General features: G+C 36.1%; 1 protein-coding gene across 6 annotated transcripts in view; it reads right to left on the bottom strand.

Annotated features, from left to right (window-relative positions):
• Nucleotides 1-15,604, bottom strand: part of LOC115214902 — a 147,389-nt gene that overhangs the window by 34,841 nt on the left and 96,944 nt on the right. For 4 of the 6 annotated variants that reach the window (XM_029783954.2, XM_029783958.2, XM_029783953.2 and 1 more), the window contains exon 6: nucleotides 13,496-13,555. The exons of the other annotated variants lie outside the window; for them this stretch is intronic. In XM_029783954.2, the coding sequence (XP_029639814.1) occupies nucleotides 13,496-13,555 (60 nt within the window). The remainder of the gene's footprint in view (nucleotides 1-13,495; nucleotides 13,556-15,604) is intronic. 6 annotated transcript variants of the gene reach the window in all.

Below are 15,604 nucleotides of genomic sequence, written 5' to 3'. Positions count from 1 at the left end.
GCCCAGCATGCCAGCCTCCCCTTCTTCATGCCACTGATGTTATCCACGGGAAAGGCAAAGGTCAATACAGCTTGGCACCAGTGATGTCGCAACTCATTTCTACAGCTGAGTGAACTGGAGCAACATGAAATAAAGTGTCTTGCTCAAGAACACAACACACAGCATGGTTCAGGAATTTGAACTCACAACCTCATGATTGTGAGCCTAACACTCTAACCAATCAATCATACACCTTCTTACCATATTTCTGTTGACATATGGTAAGAAAAGGATTAATCAAGAAAGTAGTGTGTTTGAAGAAATAGTTCAAACTGGCACCGAAAAAGCTGAGTAAATGTTTAAGAAACCCGGGTTCTACTTTTAAAACATTCTCTTATTTGTAATTGTTCAGTAAAATAATAAACCTCACAACAGAGACAGAGTGATAAAAATATTCTGTTGTTGCAATGTAAAAAGTCTGATATTGATTCTACAAGACTAAAATATTCATGAGGTCTTGACAACAGGAAACTGGTTGGCAAAGCATTTTAATATTATGTTTCAAAACAACAACAATTATAGTTTGTAACATTGAAGCTGGGCCACCAAGTTTGGAAGAGGTCAGTCAATTAAATCTACTTGAGTATTTGAACAGGACTTATTTTCCTAACCCCAGAACAATGAAAGGTAAAGCTGGCTTCTGAAGGATTTGAACTCAGATCATATTGGATTACAACTAAATACGACAAAGCAATTTTACCAATTCTGAACAATTCTGTCCATCTACCAATGTCCAAGAATAATTCTTTCTAATTTTTGGCACAAGACCAGCAATTTTAAAGGAGACGTGGAAATCAATTACATCACCTGTAGTATTTGACTGGTACTTTATTTTATCAACCCTGAAAGGTTGAAAGGCAAAGTCAACCTTGGCAGTATTTGAACTCAGAAAGTAAAGAGCCAGAAAAAAATGCTAAGCACAAGGCCAGAGCAGGAGGGAAGGAAAAAGGTGATTATATCAATCCCAATATTTTGACTGATTCTTTATTTTATCAATCCTTGGAAGGAAGAAAGAGAAAATGGGCCTCAGTGAGATTTGAACTCAGAAGGTGACAGACCACAGCCAAATGATAATATAAAGAAACTCTGTGGAATTGCTGAAGATTGAGTTTTTTTTAATTCTGTCTGTGCCATCTTACAAAGAATGCAATGAAGACTTTGTAAAAAAAAAAAAAAAAAAAGAAGAGGCAAAAACCATCTGGTATTTGAAAGAATTGGTTCAAGATACAATGGAGACGAACAGTGGTTCATAACCAGGGTCCACACGGCCCTTGGGGAAACATAGAAGATTTTGCTGTTAAAATGTTATGTGCAATAAGTTAGTTACACTTCTACAATACACAAAATATTTAAATTTTTTTTATTCACTTCCAAATAATATTTAATTATAAAAATACAACAGGGTTTTCTTTATACACTGAATGGTAACGCCAGTCCAGTTGAGTAAAAAAAAAGGTATGAAAGGGGTCCATAGGTAAAAAAAAATGGTTGAGAACCACTTTTCTTGAATATTTTCTGTCTTCTACAGTAAGGCCAGTTGTAATAACTTTCACAACGTCATGGATTTTGAAGAGAATAGCTACAGTTGAGAGAACTAAACCCCACCACCAGTATTTCACTGGTACACATTTTAACAACCCTGGAAGATTGACTGACCAAGTGAACTCTGGCAGAATTTGATCTCAGGATACAGAAGGACAGAACCAAATCCTACAAAGAATTTGAACCTGGAACTCTACTGCTTTTTTATTTCATGGCCTTCTCGTCAGAATTAATAACAACAGATACACTATTACCACTTTAACAGTAAAGTCTACTGACACCACTACTCCTTAACAGACATGTCTACTAACACCACTGCCACTTTAACAGTTATATCAACTAACACTGCTACCCATCAATAGAAGTATCTACTCATACTACTACCACCACCAATTCAAGTGTAATGCTTCCCATTCGGCTATTAGTAAGAAAGCTACAGATGATCAAACTGAACATCACTGGTTTAATTAGGTCTTAATTATAATAAGACTAAGACCTGGTGTCAGTAATTATGACAGTATAAATGTTATAAAGTTTAACACAAACTACTTTATGATGAAAAGTACATAACATGCAATACAAATAGATGAATACACACACAAATATATATGTTGACTAACTATAGGTGTGTGTGTGTATGTGCTTGGGTGTATACACACACATTATATATATATATATATAATATATATATATATACACACATACATAATTTATATAAATGGATGTGTGTGTGTGCATATAAATGTATAAACTATGTATATTTGTGTTGTACACATATACACACCATAAGAGAACGAATGAGATTAGTTTTCGACTGGGAAAATACTTGAGAAATAATTATGAGCTTAACAACCTGATCAAATGCCATAAAAAGATTTAAGTAGCATTTAATCAATAACAAAATGTCCTCAGAAATCATAGAATGGCTTTATAAAGGATTTAGCAAATATTCTAAAAAAGGAAAAAATGGTTTCGAATTTTGGTTAAGTGAAGTGTTTGCTAAACAATTAGGTGGAGGACGATAAATGAAAGACAATAATCATTTTTGTTGTAGTGCGTGTGATTGAGATTCTTATGAAGAAGTGAGCCGAGGAGGGAACAGTGCCCATCTCGTTTGCAGGTACTCCAAGACTGAAGCATAACATTAAGGAAACAGGAACAAAAATTTTTCAGTAAAACAGTTTGAAGAACTAAAAGAAAGATAAAATATAAAGAAATATTGAAGCTTTCATGAGACAGGGTGATATCAACATCTGATGTACTTCAATATTGTTGATATCAACACAGGTATACACACTCTAGCATCATTGTAATACACCTGTGTATCACAGAAACACACTCCAGTATTATGAACACCAACACAGTGAAACCCTCAACTTTTTGTAGACACTGTAGAACCAAACTGGCCAAATACAGTCTGATAGAAAGCCCAATCATTTCATTTACTTATTTTGGATTACACTTTAATCGATACATTTCCTCAATTCACTTGACTCTCAAGAACAAGCACCAGATAATTTGGTAATAGACAAGTCCTTATTTCTCCTCTATTTCACAGTGAAACTAAAGCTAGACATCAGCTTTAAAGACTTCTAAGGGCTAACAAGATATTTACATTACATTGCTGACACAGAATGACACAAACCACAATTACTGACACTGGTGTGTTAGCTAGACTCCATAATTCTGGCAGATTAGTTCCTCTGACTCACCTTAACAGGAAATGGCACTTCAATCCTGTGAAGATTAGCAGGATGTTGGACTCTAATAGTGCAAACACTGACAGAATGCCTAACATATCATAAACAGTGTTAATATAAAATATTTCAGTACCACATTGCTGCGAATATATACATCATTATTTTCAAGTTTCTATGAAGTATCATGCAGGTTTATTACGAACACCAGACCATACTGACCAGATCACACTGACTGCAATTGACAGTAACCAAATCAAATTGGCAAGATAAGTGTCTCGCCTTTACTAACATAACAACTAGACGCCATAATACTGCATAAATTACAAACATAATTCAACATATAGGGACAGATTTGGCTGTGTGGTAAGAAGTTTTTTTTCTAACCACATGGTTATGGGTTCAGTCCCAATATGTCACACCTTGGGCAAGTATCTTGAGTCGACCAAAACCTTGTGAGTGGATTTGAGAGATGGAAACTGAAAGAAGCCCGTCATATATATATATATATATATTTATTTCTGTGTGCCTGTCTTTGTTTAAATTCCACACTGCTTGGCAACCTGTGTTAGTGTGTTTACGTCCCTGTAACTTAGCAGTTTGGCAAAAGAGACCAATAGAATAAGTACCAGTCTTAAGAACAAAAATAATGGGGTTAAATCATTCGGCTAAAAATTCTTCTAGGCAATGCCCCAGCATGACCACAGTAACATGACTGAAACAAGCAAAAGGTAAAAGCTACAAACATAAATGTCTCTGACAAATTGCTTACTGACAGCTTAATCGTGGGGCTTTTTTTTTGTTATTAATCTAGTCTTTGGAGATGAAACTTCTCTTTTCTTTTATTTTATGTATACAACTAACTCCACTACACTTTGAGGGAAAATAAAACCATTCGAATCATAGTCTACATGTGTAATTATAAACATGGCATAGACGTTTAAATAAAAACATGACACTCGTCTCCAAGAGTGAGGTCAATACTCCATCATCTTCATTAAAAAATTATGTCATCACAAAGAACCTCTAGAATATTACTTCACAACATATTTTGTATGTCTGCTGTCTGTTTGTCTTTTTGCAGACTCCTAAAACTCCAAAATAAAAAGATGGGCTGGTGCTTATCTTCAATGTTCGTGTCTCAGATACAAATCTCCAAAATCCCACAGGAGGCTGTGTTCAACACTAGGAGTCAAAATATCCTATTATCCTTACAGGGATGAACGGTAGTAACTTGTTTATAGTTTAATAAATTGGAGATTCAAGAGTCGAGGAACAGCAGACAGTTGATGCTGCTTCTGACACATTGCCAATTGCTGAGCCCTCTTAGCTGTGTATTGACTAGTTTATCAAGGTGGGTTGGCTGGCTTGAGCCAGTGCCAGCTCACTGGTCCCATGCTGGTGGCACATAAAAAGCACTGTTCAAGCATGGTTGATGCCAGTATTGCCTGAATGGCCCTCGTACCGGTGGCACATAAAAAGCAGCCACTACACTTTCAGAGTGGTTGGTGTTAGGAAGGGCATCTCACAGTTTTTGAGATTCTGATGATATGATTGTTCATTTTTAAAAAGGCGTTGTAGGGTCAGTGTGAGAGACCAGATCTGGCTGGTTTTAAGATACAACAGGTAAAATATTTTGGCTGGATATGGACAGTTGAAATGCTAAAGGGTTAAACATTTGGAAAATTTATTGGAATGATGTTCATCAACAGACACCATTCAAGACATTTTCTGAAGTAAAGTGAAAAGAGTGGCAAATAATATTGGCAAATGTGAAAAGACTGAGCCAGGAAGAGAACTATAAGATTGAAGTGTGGAACTGTTTCAGGCATTTTGTCAATCAGATTTTCACGGTTTTGTCTTCTTTTTAATTTCTCTCGTACAATCTATTTTGCCAATTGCTCCAATTGCTTATTAAATTGTAAATTATGTGCAGGAATAGAACTGTTTTAGCTCAACCAACTTGGGGGTAAGCAGGAGATAAAGAATATGGGAAATCAACAAAAGAGAACTAAAATGGTAATCGAAAGTTTTTAGCAAGAAATAACATTCAAAGGCTTACAGAAATTTTGGAAAATGAGAAAATACAATGTTTTGAAAGTAAATTCTTGGAGGTAGTGATTAGAAAAAAGTTGACAGTAGAACAGCTAACTTTGAAACAATGGCTTGGGACAAATAAGAATGGTTTTTCTGCAGAGTCTTTCCAAAAATCAAAGAACAATCTCTGTGAGAGTAAAAAAAAAAAACAGAAGCTGTAATTAGGTCCCTAAAGTATTAAATATCATCTTCATCATCATCACCATGATCAATCGAACCATGATAATACTACATAACAACTATGATCCATCCACCTGTCCATTTTAGACAACCACTATTCTTCGGAGGGTCACAGGGGGTAGAGTCCACAGGCAACTCCACCATAGGTTCCTATCAGAAGCAACTTTCTGGATGAATTTAGTCTTTCTCAACTGAACATCAGGTAATTCTAAATGTTTGATCTACATTCTATAAAAACAAAAAAAAAATGTGTTGAGAATTTCATTAGTTCTCAATGATTAGGTTCATTTTAAGACAAACTATTATCACATCACCATGGTACTGGATGGTGTTACATGTTGATGGTAACAATGCACTTCACATTGTTTCTGCTTTTGAATAATGCCACTCTGCTGGCTGGGTAAGCAGGTCAACATTCCCCCTGGTCAGAGGGTCATTCTGTCAAAGGGTCACCCTTTGAGTGGACGGGAAGAATGTGAAATGAAGTGTTTTGCCCAGGAATTTAATTCATTATCTAGCAATCATAAGTACAATACCCATACCAAAGAGCCATGCATTTGAGAATTAATGTCCCACCCTTAATTCCACAGAATTAAACATGGTTGTTATATAGTGTGAAATTATTGGAAAATATTATCTCAAAATGTTTCAAATGCTTTTGTCTGAAGATTCTCAAGAATCCTTGGAATAAAGAAACTGATTAAAAAAAACAAACTAAACCATGACATTCTTCTTCACCTTTCTAACACACACATACACACTAACCACATACAGGTGTGACTATGTGGTAAGAAGACTGCTTCTCAACCATGTGATTTTGGTTTCAGTCCCATTGCATGGCACCTTGAGTGTTTTCTACAATAGCCTTGGGCTGACCAAAGCCTTGTTAGTGGATTCGGTAGACAGAAACTGAAAGAAGCACATTGTGTATGTGTGTACGTGTGTCTGTATGTGTATGTATGAGTGTGTGTGTGTGCCTGTGTGCGCACATGGGTGCATGTGTGTTTGTCCCCTACCACCACTTGACGACAGTGTTGGTTTGTTTATGTCCCTGTAAGCTAGTAGTTCAGCTGAAGAGACTAAAAGAATAAGTGCCAGGCTTAATAAATTAAAAGATGAATAAACTAAGGTGGTACTCCAGTATGGTCACAGTCTAATGACTGAAACAAGTAAAACATTTAATGTCCACCTTTCCATGCTTGCATGGATCAGATGGAATTTGTTGAGGTAGATTTCCTACAACCGGATGCCTTTCCTGTCACCAACCCTCACCCGTTTCCAAGCAAGGTAATATCCCTCCATATATTTTCATGGAAACTGGAAATGAAGAACTTTGCTTGTATGATGGTGATGATTGTTAACAATCATCACATGTCAAGACAAAGCTAAACACACACACAAACACACACACGGTTGGCTTTTTTTCAGTTTCCAACTAGCAAATCCACTTACAAGGCGCTTCGGTTGGTCCAAGGCTACAATGCACTGGAAGTGAACCCCAAACCATAGGATTGCAAAATAAGCTTCTTAACCACACATACACATACAAAGACACTTCACATTTCAGTTTTCCAGTTATTTTTGGCAAACTTTCCCAACTTTTAATAAATACACAAATAACATCAATATTTTTGTTTTGTAAGGTGGCGAGCTGGCAGAACCGTTAGCATGCTGGGCAAAATGATCAGTGGTATTTCATCTGTCTTTACGTTCTGAGTTCAAATTCTGCTGAGGTCGACTTTGCCTTTCATCTTTTGGGAGGGGGGGGGGTGAATTAAGTACCAGTCATGTACTGGGGTCGATCTAATCAACTGGTCTCCTCCCCCAACATTTTAAGAGTTTCACTCTGAACTGATTCATTGAATGAATTAATAGACTAAATTAGGAAATAAATCTAAATTAAAGATAAAGCCTTTAGCATTATATGGCACCTTGAGCAAATGTCTTCCAATAGATTTGGAAGACAGAAACCAAAAGAACTTGTATCTTGCCTCGACATCACATGATCATTGTTAATGCAAAAACAAGTCTGGCCATGAGAGTTGGTGACAGGAAGGGCACCCAGCTGCAGAAAATCTGCCTCAACAAATTCTATCCAACCCATGCCAGCATGGAAAAAGTGGACATTAAAACAATGATGATGATGATTTAATATTCCAGCTGAAGTGTTGCAGATAAAAACAGTAGTATAGTGCCAAGTATTCTTGTGTTCACATTCCAAGTTCAAGCTCCACTGAAGTCAATTTTGTAGCTAGTTTTCCTCAAGAGTAAAACTGGCATCAGAATATACTGGGGTCAATGTCCCCATAAATAACCAATCTCGTACTCAGTTAAAAGTGATTAAACATTGTTTTAGGGATCTTAAAAATAACCAACCATATTCTATAGATTTAAGACATTTCTTTAAACAAAATGGGTTTAATATTTCCCTTGGCGCATAAAAGAAGGTGAGCTGGCAGAAGTGTTAACACAACGGGGAAAATGCTTAGTAACATTTGGTCCATCTTTACATTGTGAGTTCAAATTCTGCCAAGGTTGACTTTGCCTTTCATCCTTTTGAAGTCAATAAAATTAATGGGAATTTATGTAATTGACTTATCCCTCCAAATATTTGAGGGGGCGGGGGGCACAAAGACATAGAAACACAAATTAATCATGAATATCCCCTTGACTAGCCCCAAATATTCTAGGTTTTATTTTCAAACCCCTCACATCTACCCAAAAATGTCATTCCAAAAATTAAAAAAATCACATCATTGAAATCTCAGAGATACGAGATAATACAGGATTAATTCAAAGCAATGCTAATAAATAAACATTACATTTAACAGAGTAATCTGAATGCTTAAATTGAAAATGGACACCTTTTAGAGTGCAATCTAATAAAATGTTAACATGTGGCATGACCTGGTGGTCAGTTTATAGCAAGGGAGGTAATCTTTTCTCAATCAAACATGGTGAGATGAGAAGTTTGGATTTTCAATCAAAGAACAAGAAAGAAGATGCAAAGAATAAATATGAATCCAACTTTTCTGACAAGAATTCAACAATTAAACAACTGAGGCTAAATTAAAGAAAGCAATCAGGGTAATTAGCTCTTAATACTAAACAAGGAGTAACTATTTCAATTTCTTTTAAACACACTTAAAACAAATTGAAATAGTGATAAATATAGAGGTAGTTATTGAATAGTATTTATTATTATTATTATTATTATTATTATCATTATTAAGGTAATGAGCGGGAAGAATCGTTAACATGCTGGACAAAATGTTTAGTGATATTTTGTCTGTCTTTAAATTCTGAGGTCAACTTTGCCTTGCATCCTTTTAGGGGTCGATGTCATCAAGTAGCCCCTTTCTGCCAAATTTCTTGACCTCGTGCCTACAGTAGAAAGGATTATTAGTATCATTACGTTCTGAGTGGCGTTCCATCCATCTTTATGTTCTAAGACCAAATTCTGCCAAGGTTGACTTTGCCTTTCGTCTTTTGGGAAACAATAAAATAAGTATCAGTCATGTACTGCGGCCAATGTAATCGTCCTTCCTCTGTCCCCTCAAAAACTTCTAGCCCTATGTCAAAATTTGAAACCATTATTTCTACTACTACTACTATTATTATCATTATTACTATTTGCCACGAGGAACAAAAATGGGAGAGGAATCTCTCAGAATTTGAAGTAAAATGAGATTGTCTGACATGCTGGAGCATCACTAAATTTTCATTCTTCATTGGAATGGTAACTCTACAAACTATAGCTTGCTTTAAAAAGTAAAATAAAATATTTTTTAAAAACCCTTAAATATGAAAAAATATCCATGCAAAAAGGTTATGTGGAAGAGTTAGTGAAGGAAAGCAAAGGGAATATTACCAACACATGCACTGTATCAAACTAGCCATACAATGTGTAAATATTCTTTAAATATTAAAAAAGTTTTCAAATTGATAAAGGCTAGAAAAGAAATAGTCTCAGAAAAAAATCCTTAATTGCTGAAATGAAAATGGAAGTAAATGGAAGTAGAGCAACACACATGAAGTTGCTCATATGTGCTTCTGTTGTTGATTGTAATCATGCCTCACCTTTTAGTAGTAAGCGAAGTCCACCTCAAACTTTGATCTCTCCTACATATAAAGGTGCAACAATAGTAAAGATCTTCATTGTTGTACAATGAGGTTCTGTCAATGTGGTGACCTGTGATATTTATATTTAGAAACCAGACCCGTGTTTTCGTAAACAAATTAAAAATTACAAACCTAACAGTTCCTCTCCATCAAAGATTTTAGTGAGATAAGAACAACTGCATTTAGATAAGCTAATGAAAAAGCCTTTATATGATCACCTGACCTGTTAAAGATAGCAGTCACATTTCCCTCAAATCACATCCTACCATCTTAGAAATGGAAGGAGACATTGAACAATGTAATCATAGGTACACTATGCCATGAAAGAGCAGAATGATCACAGCTGAACTGTCTTTTGTGATAGGAATTTGCAGCAACAGAATTTAACATTTAAATAATCAAGGACTTCCTCCCACCCCACATTCAAAATATAGACTAGATCTTGAAATTAAATATTGAATTTTGTAATTAGTCAAAAGTAATCAATTTTATAACAAAACTTTGGTTTTGAGGAATCCTAAACTAATTGAACTTACTTCAACTTCAGCTGTTCATAAAAACAAAGTGCTTTTATTTATTTTTCTTTGATACTTACAAAAGATATCAATAACAAGCCTGTTTCATGTTGGTTATATAAATCCATGGTTGTAAGACTTGACTACAATTAGGACATCTTAGAGAAATTCGACAAACCACAAGACTGTCTTTGGGCCCCAAATGTGGGGAACCTCTTACAACCAAAGGGAACAGTAAAGGTCATTTCCTTTTTAAGAAGGGGCCCAGAAAATAATCACAGATATTCCCTGGACCAAGGACTGATGTACTAGTTGACCCTACTTCAATAGGGTTTGGCTGCAGCTCCCATACATACAATGGGACCTCCACCACACCATTTCCTACCAACAAAATTTGAGACTGCTTCCAAAGAAACGTCATTAACATAATTAGCAGGCTGACTAATTCGAAACTGCTCATAGTTCTCATTTCAAATTAATGTAAGGTGTTTTTTGTTTGATGGACTCTCAACATATTCCTTGCATGAATAAACAAGCATTACATTTAACAGAATAATCTAAATGCCAAAGGGTTAAGTCTGTAATCCACCCAAGTCATCCTACTTTCGTTAGCAAATACTGACCAATCCAGAAGTAAGCACTGACCATTGCAATTTTACACAATTCCCTCATAAATCCTGTTAAAGAATATTCCAGAATTTCTTTTCTCTTTCTCTCAACTACAAATAAGGAAGACTGTCTAAATCTTCTGATTAAGCACAAATCCAATAATTGAGATAATCTACATATATCTCATATTAAAAAGGGATTAATAACATCCAGTTTTACTTTTCAATACCAACATAATCTGTTTTTTTTGTTTTTTTCATTGTGGCACATGTAATAACCACTGGATTATCCACAAAGTTGCATTTAAATCCATTCATTCATTCTGTTTGATGTCTGTTTTCTCATGGTAGCATGACTTAGAAAGGGAGGTAACTGAGGCAGGAGGTTTTTTTTTTTATAAGTGGATACTCTTCCAGTTGCTAACCCTTACCAGCTTTTCAAGAAAGGGATTTTGTTTTTATTTCAAAGGAATTCAAAAGTACAGAGCCAGTGGATGATTTGTTGACAAGGAATCTCACCTGTTGCAGCACAAGTGGTGATGTCACTGTTTGTAGCTAAGCATCTGTAGCCATAGTTTATCATTGGTTGTAAACATTATGACTTATTATGTAGCAAGGAAGTTAATAATTGGTGTTGTAGTCATCTAATTTTTGTTAATTAGTTTTAATTAGCTAATACTATTTACAGAGAAAATGAAGGATAGATATATTTATCTGAGAAATTTTGTTGGGTTCAAAACAAAACTAACAGCCTAAGGAAAGTTTAATTTACTAAATAGTTTAGCAGGGATATGGAGGAGTGATGGGCAATGCCAGGACGAGAAGTGAAGAAGCAAGGGTGACATCAGGACCAGAAGCAAGGGGAAAATGATGTCATGAGATGAAGGGGCAATTTTGGACAGCCCTTTTCTTCCTGACAATACCAAGGTGAACAAACATATGGAAGGAATTTTTGGGTAGAGCAGTTACTGGCCAGAGGTACCTTCAACAAATTCTGCTGATCCTTGTAAGGTGAAACTAAACTATATTGACAAATAAATGGTAAAGTCTGCACTCTTATACCAAATAAATTAATAAAATTACTTGGAGAGACAAAGAATAATTGTGTGTGAAAAATGTGACTGATTCTTTGTATTTGTTAACAGGGCATCAATGGAAAGGTTCAATCACTAATTTCTGTGATAGTTAAGAAATTAAATTAATTATTTTTTTTTTTGAGAAAAACAAATCTGTTCAAATATATTCTTGTATAAATTTGCAATATTTTTAGTTTATTTTAAAGATAATTTTATTAATAAAACCTAACTATGAAAGGTGGAGTTGGATGTCTGGAGACATTAAGTTACAAAGAAACACTTGAGTTACTTTATTTAGAACTGAAAGAGGAAAGTAATAATGACAACACTGCTATAGATGTTGACATCATTGAACAGGATTCCTAGCTGCCGAGAGGAATAAATACTTCCACTTGACCTCTTTCAATTCCAAGTTTTCTACTCACTTAAAATACAAGAGCAACTCATTCGCCATGCTCACAACACTTGGTCTAACCTAAGCATTGTAATTTTTATTTTTAATCATCAACTTATATACAGCACCATAATTTATTTATTTACAGTAAATACTCTTTTAATTAAAAGTGGATCCAGATATCATATCAATAAAACAACAACATCCGTCTTTTCACTGAGCTGGTGGAGTCCCGCCAAAGCAATGGATTGGAAACAATACATGATCCCATCAAGGTGTGACGGAGAGGGTTTGAAGGCCAATCCCTCTGCAGAACGTTTACCATGCTGAGCATCAGAGGGACCTGTAGGTAGAAGACCATCAGGTTAACAGCTGAGGCAGCAAAGGTAGCTTCAAGGTTGTGAATGTGATGGCATGAACCCTAGAACAGTTCCCGAGGTAGTGATGACCAAACACAAGCTGGGGCTTGATTAACACTAGGTGAGAGGGTTGCATTGTCAGAAAACCCAAAATACCTAATGATCTCTAGAAACATTACTGAAGATACATTATTTATCATTTGACAGATATTTGTCCTCATCTTGTTTGTTGTTAACACAATGTTTCGGCTGATATACCCTCCAGCCTTCATCAGGTGTCTTGGGGAAATTTCGAACCTGGGTTCTCGTTCCTAAGGTATTTTTCAATGTTATTATTATTATTATTATTATTCAGGTCACTGCCTGTAATCAAACTCGGAATTTTGGGGTTAGTAGCCCATGCTCTTAACCACTACGCCATATGCCCATATTACTGATGATGTACAAAAAACCAAAGATGAATCAGAAGAAATGGAACTTACTCTCAACATATCATTAATCACTAATCAAGTACCGTAAAATGAAACAGATAAATCAAAGACCTGCGAATAAGATTTACAGTGATAATGATATCGTGTGGCTAGATTGATTAGCAAATGTCAGCAGGTAAATTCTGAAGAAATAACATTTTTCAGATCAAATTAAATAGTTACGACTTTTCTTTTGTTTTCGATTTTTTTTGCTTTGTTTCGTTTTTTCTTTTTTCTTTTTCAAGGAAACTAATCAAACAACACAAAGGTAATGTTAGCCACTGACAACAACCTGTGGAGGGGACAAGAAAAGGGAAAGGAAACAAGATAGGAGAATAGGACAGAATGAAAAAAATAGAACAAAACATGCTAAAATAAACAGGTTGCACATCAAACCTTTTACGTCTTCCTTACAACAAGACTTGGTTATAACAAGGTTATCAAGGGCCAGCTCTCCTGAGAGAAAAACAAAACAGAATGGCATGGAATAGAACAAAAAGCAGCAAAAACTAAAAAAGAGAATAGAATTAATAAGATAGGCGCAAGCGTGGCCGCGTGGTAAGAAGTTTGCTTCCCAGTCACATGAATGTGGATTCAGTCCCACAATGTCTTCTACTATAGCTTCAGGCCAACCAAAGCCTTGGGAGCAGATTTAGTAGATGGAAACTGAACGAAGCCTGTTGTGTGTGTGTGTGTGTGTGTGTGTGTGTGTGCATCTGTTTGTCCCCATGACCACCACCACTTGACAATTGGTGTTGGTGTATTTATGTCCACATAACTGAGCAGTTTGGCAAAGAAGTCCAACAGAATAAGTACCCAGCTTTAAAAAACAAAAAAAATAAGCGCTGGGGGTCAATTCGTTCAACTAAAATTCTTCAAGGCAGTGCCCCAGCATGGCCACAGTCAAATCATTGAAACAAGTGAAAGAACAAAAGAAGAAGAGAATTAGCAAAGACACACAGAATTAATTTTTCTCTTTTTGTGAGGTCAGAGAAAAATGAGAGAAGCGTCATTAGTTCAGCCTAGAAAAACATTGTGCAACCTGGATTCTTAACAACAATAACAACGACAACAACAACGACAACCACATCTGTGCATTGGTTTAGTAAAAAGAAAACATTGGAAACATTTCAAAGTTGTTGATGTCAAGGGATCATAAATTTCTTTGAGAGAATTAAATTCAAAACTAAAGGGGTCTTTCTCTCTCCCGAAGAGGAATTCATAGGACTCTGCAAATGTGCAATTTTATAAAATCTTTCATTTAGAAAATAATAAACTGAATAAAATACTCCATTAAATAAATGTAGAAATATTTCTGAGATTCTTTCTATTCATGGCAGGAGTAGCTGTGTGGTAAGTAGCTTACTTACCAACCACACAGTTCCGGGTTCAGTCCCACTGTGTGCCACCTTGGGCAAGTGTCTTCTACTATAGCCTCAGGCTAACCAAAGCCTTGTGACTGGATTTGGTAAACGGAAACTGAAAGAAGCCCATCGTATAAAATATGTGTGTGTGTCCAACATCGCTTGACAACCAATGCTGGTGTGTTTAGGTCCTTGTAACTTAGCGGTTCAGCAAAAGAAACTGATAGAATAAGTACTAGGCTTACAAAAAATAAGTCCTGGGGTCGATTTGCTCGACTAAAGGCGGTGCTCCTGCATGGACACAGTCAAATGACTGAAAAGAATAAAAGAAAGAATTATTTATTCTTGAAGCTGAAGCCAACTTAAACCATCAGAGTCACCTGACTGGCTCCCCATGCCAGTGACACGTAAAAAGCACCATCCAAATGTGGTTGATGCCAGCTACCCTACCCCAACTGGCTCCTGAGCTGTTGGCACATAAAAAGCACCATCCGAACGTGGCCAACGCCTGTACCGCCTGACCGGTTCCGGTGCCAGTGGCATGTAAAAAGCATCCACTACACTCTTGGAGTGGTTGGCGCTGGGAAGGTCACCCAGCTGTAGAAACATTGCCAGATCAGATTGGAACCTGGTGCAGCCTCCTGGCTTACCAGCCCTCAAGACAAACCATCCAAACAACAGCAACAACAATATTAGTTTCAAATTTTGGCACACAGCCAGCAATTTTAGGGGATAACATCTACTCCAGTATTCAATTGGTACTTATTTTATCGACCCTAAAAGGATGAAAGGCAAAATCCACCTTTGCTGCATTTGAACCAGAACGTAAAGATGGACAAAATGCTGCCAAGCATTTTGTCCAACATGGTAACAATTCTGTCAGCTCACCACCTTCAATAATAATAGTAATAACCCTTTCTATTAAAGGCACAAGGCCTGAAATTTGAGAGGAGGGAGATAGTCAATTACATTGACCCCAGTGTTTTACTGGTACTTAATTTACTGACCCAAAAAGGATGAAAGGCAACATCGACCTCAGCAGAATTTGAACTCAGGAAATAGCAGCAGACAAAATGCTGCTAAGTATTTTGCCCAGTGTGCTAACGATTCTGCCAGCTCACCACCATAATAATAATAATAA

The sequence above is a fragment of the Octopus sinensis genome, linkage group LG8 (genome assembly GCF_006345805.1).
Source record: "Octopus sinensis linkage group LG8, ASM634580v1, whole genome shotgun sequence".
NCBI lineage: Eukaryota > Metazoa > Mollusca > Cephalopoda > Octopoda > Octopodidae > Octopus > Octopus sinensis.
This window is presented reverse-complemented; position numbering and strand designations above follow the sequence as displayed.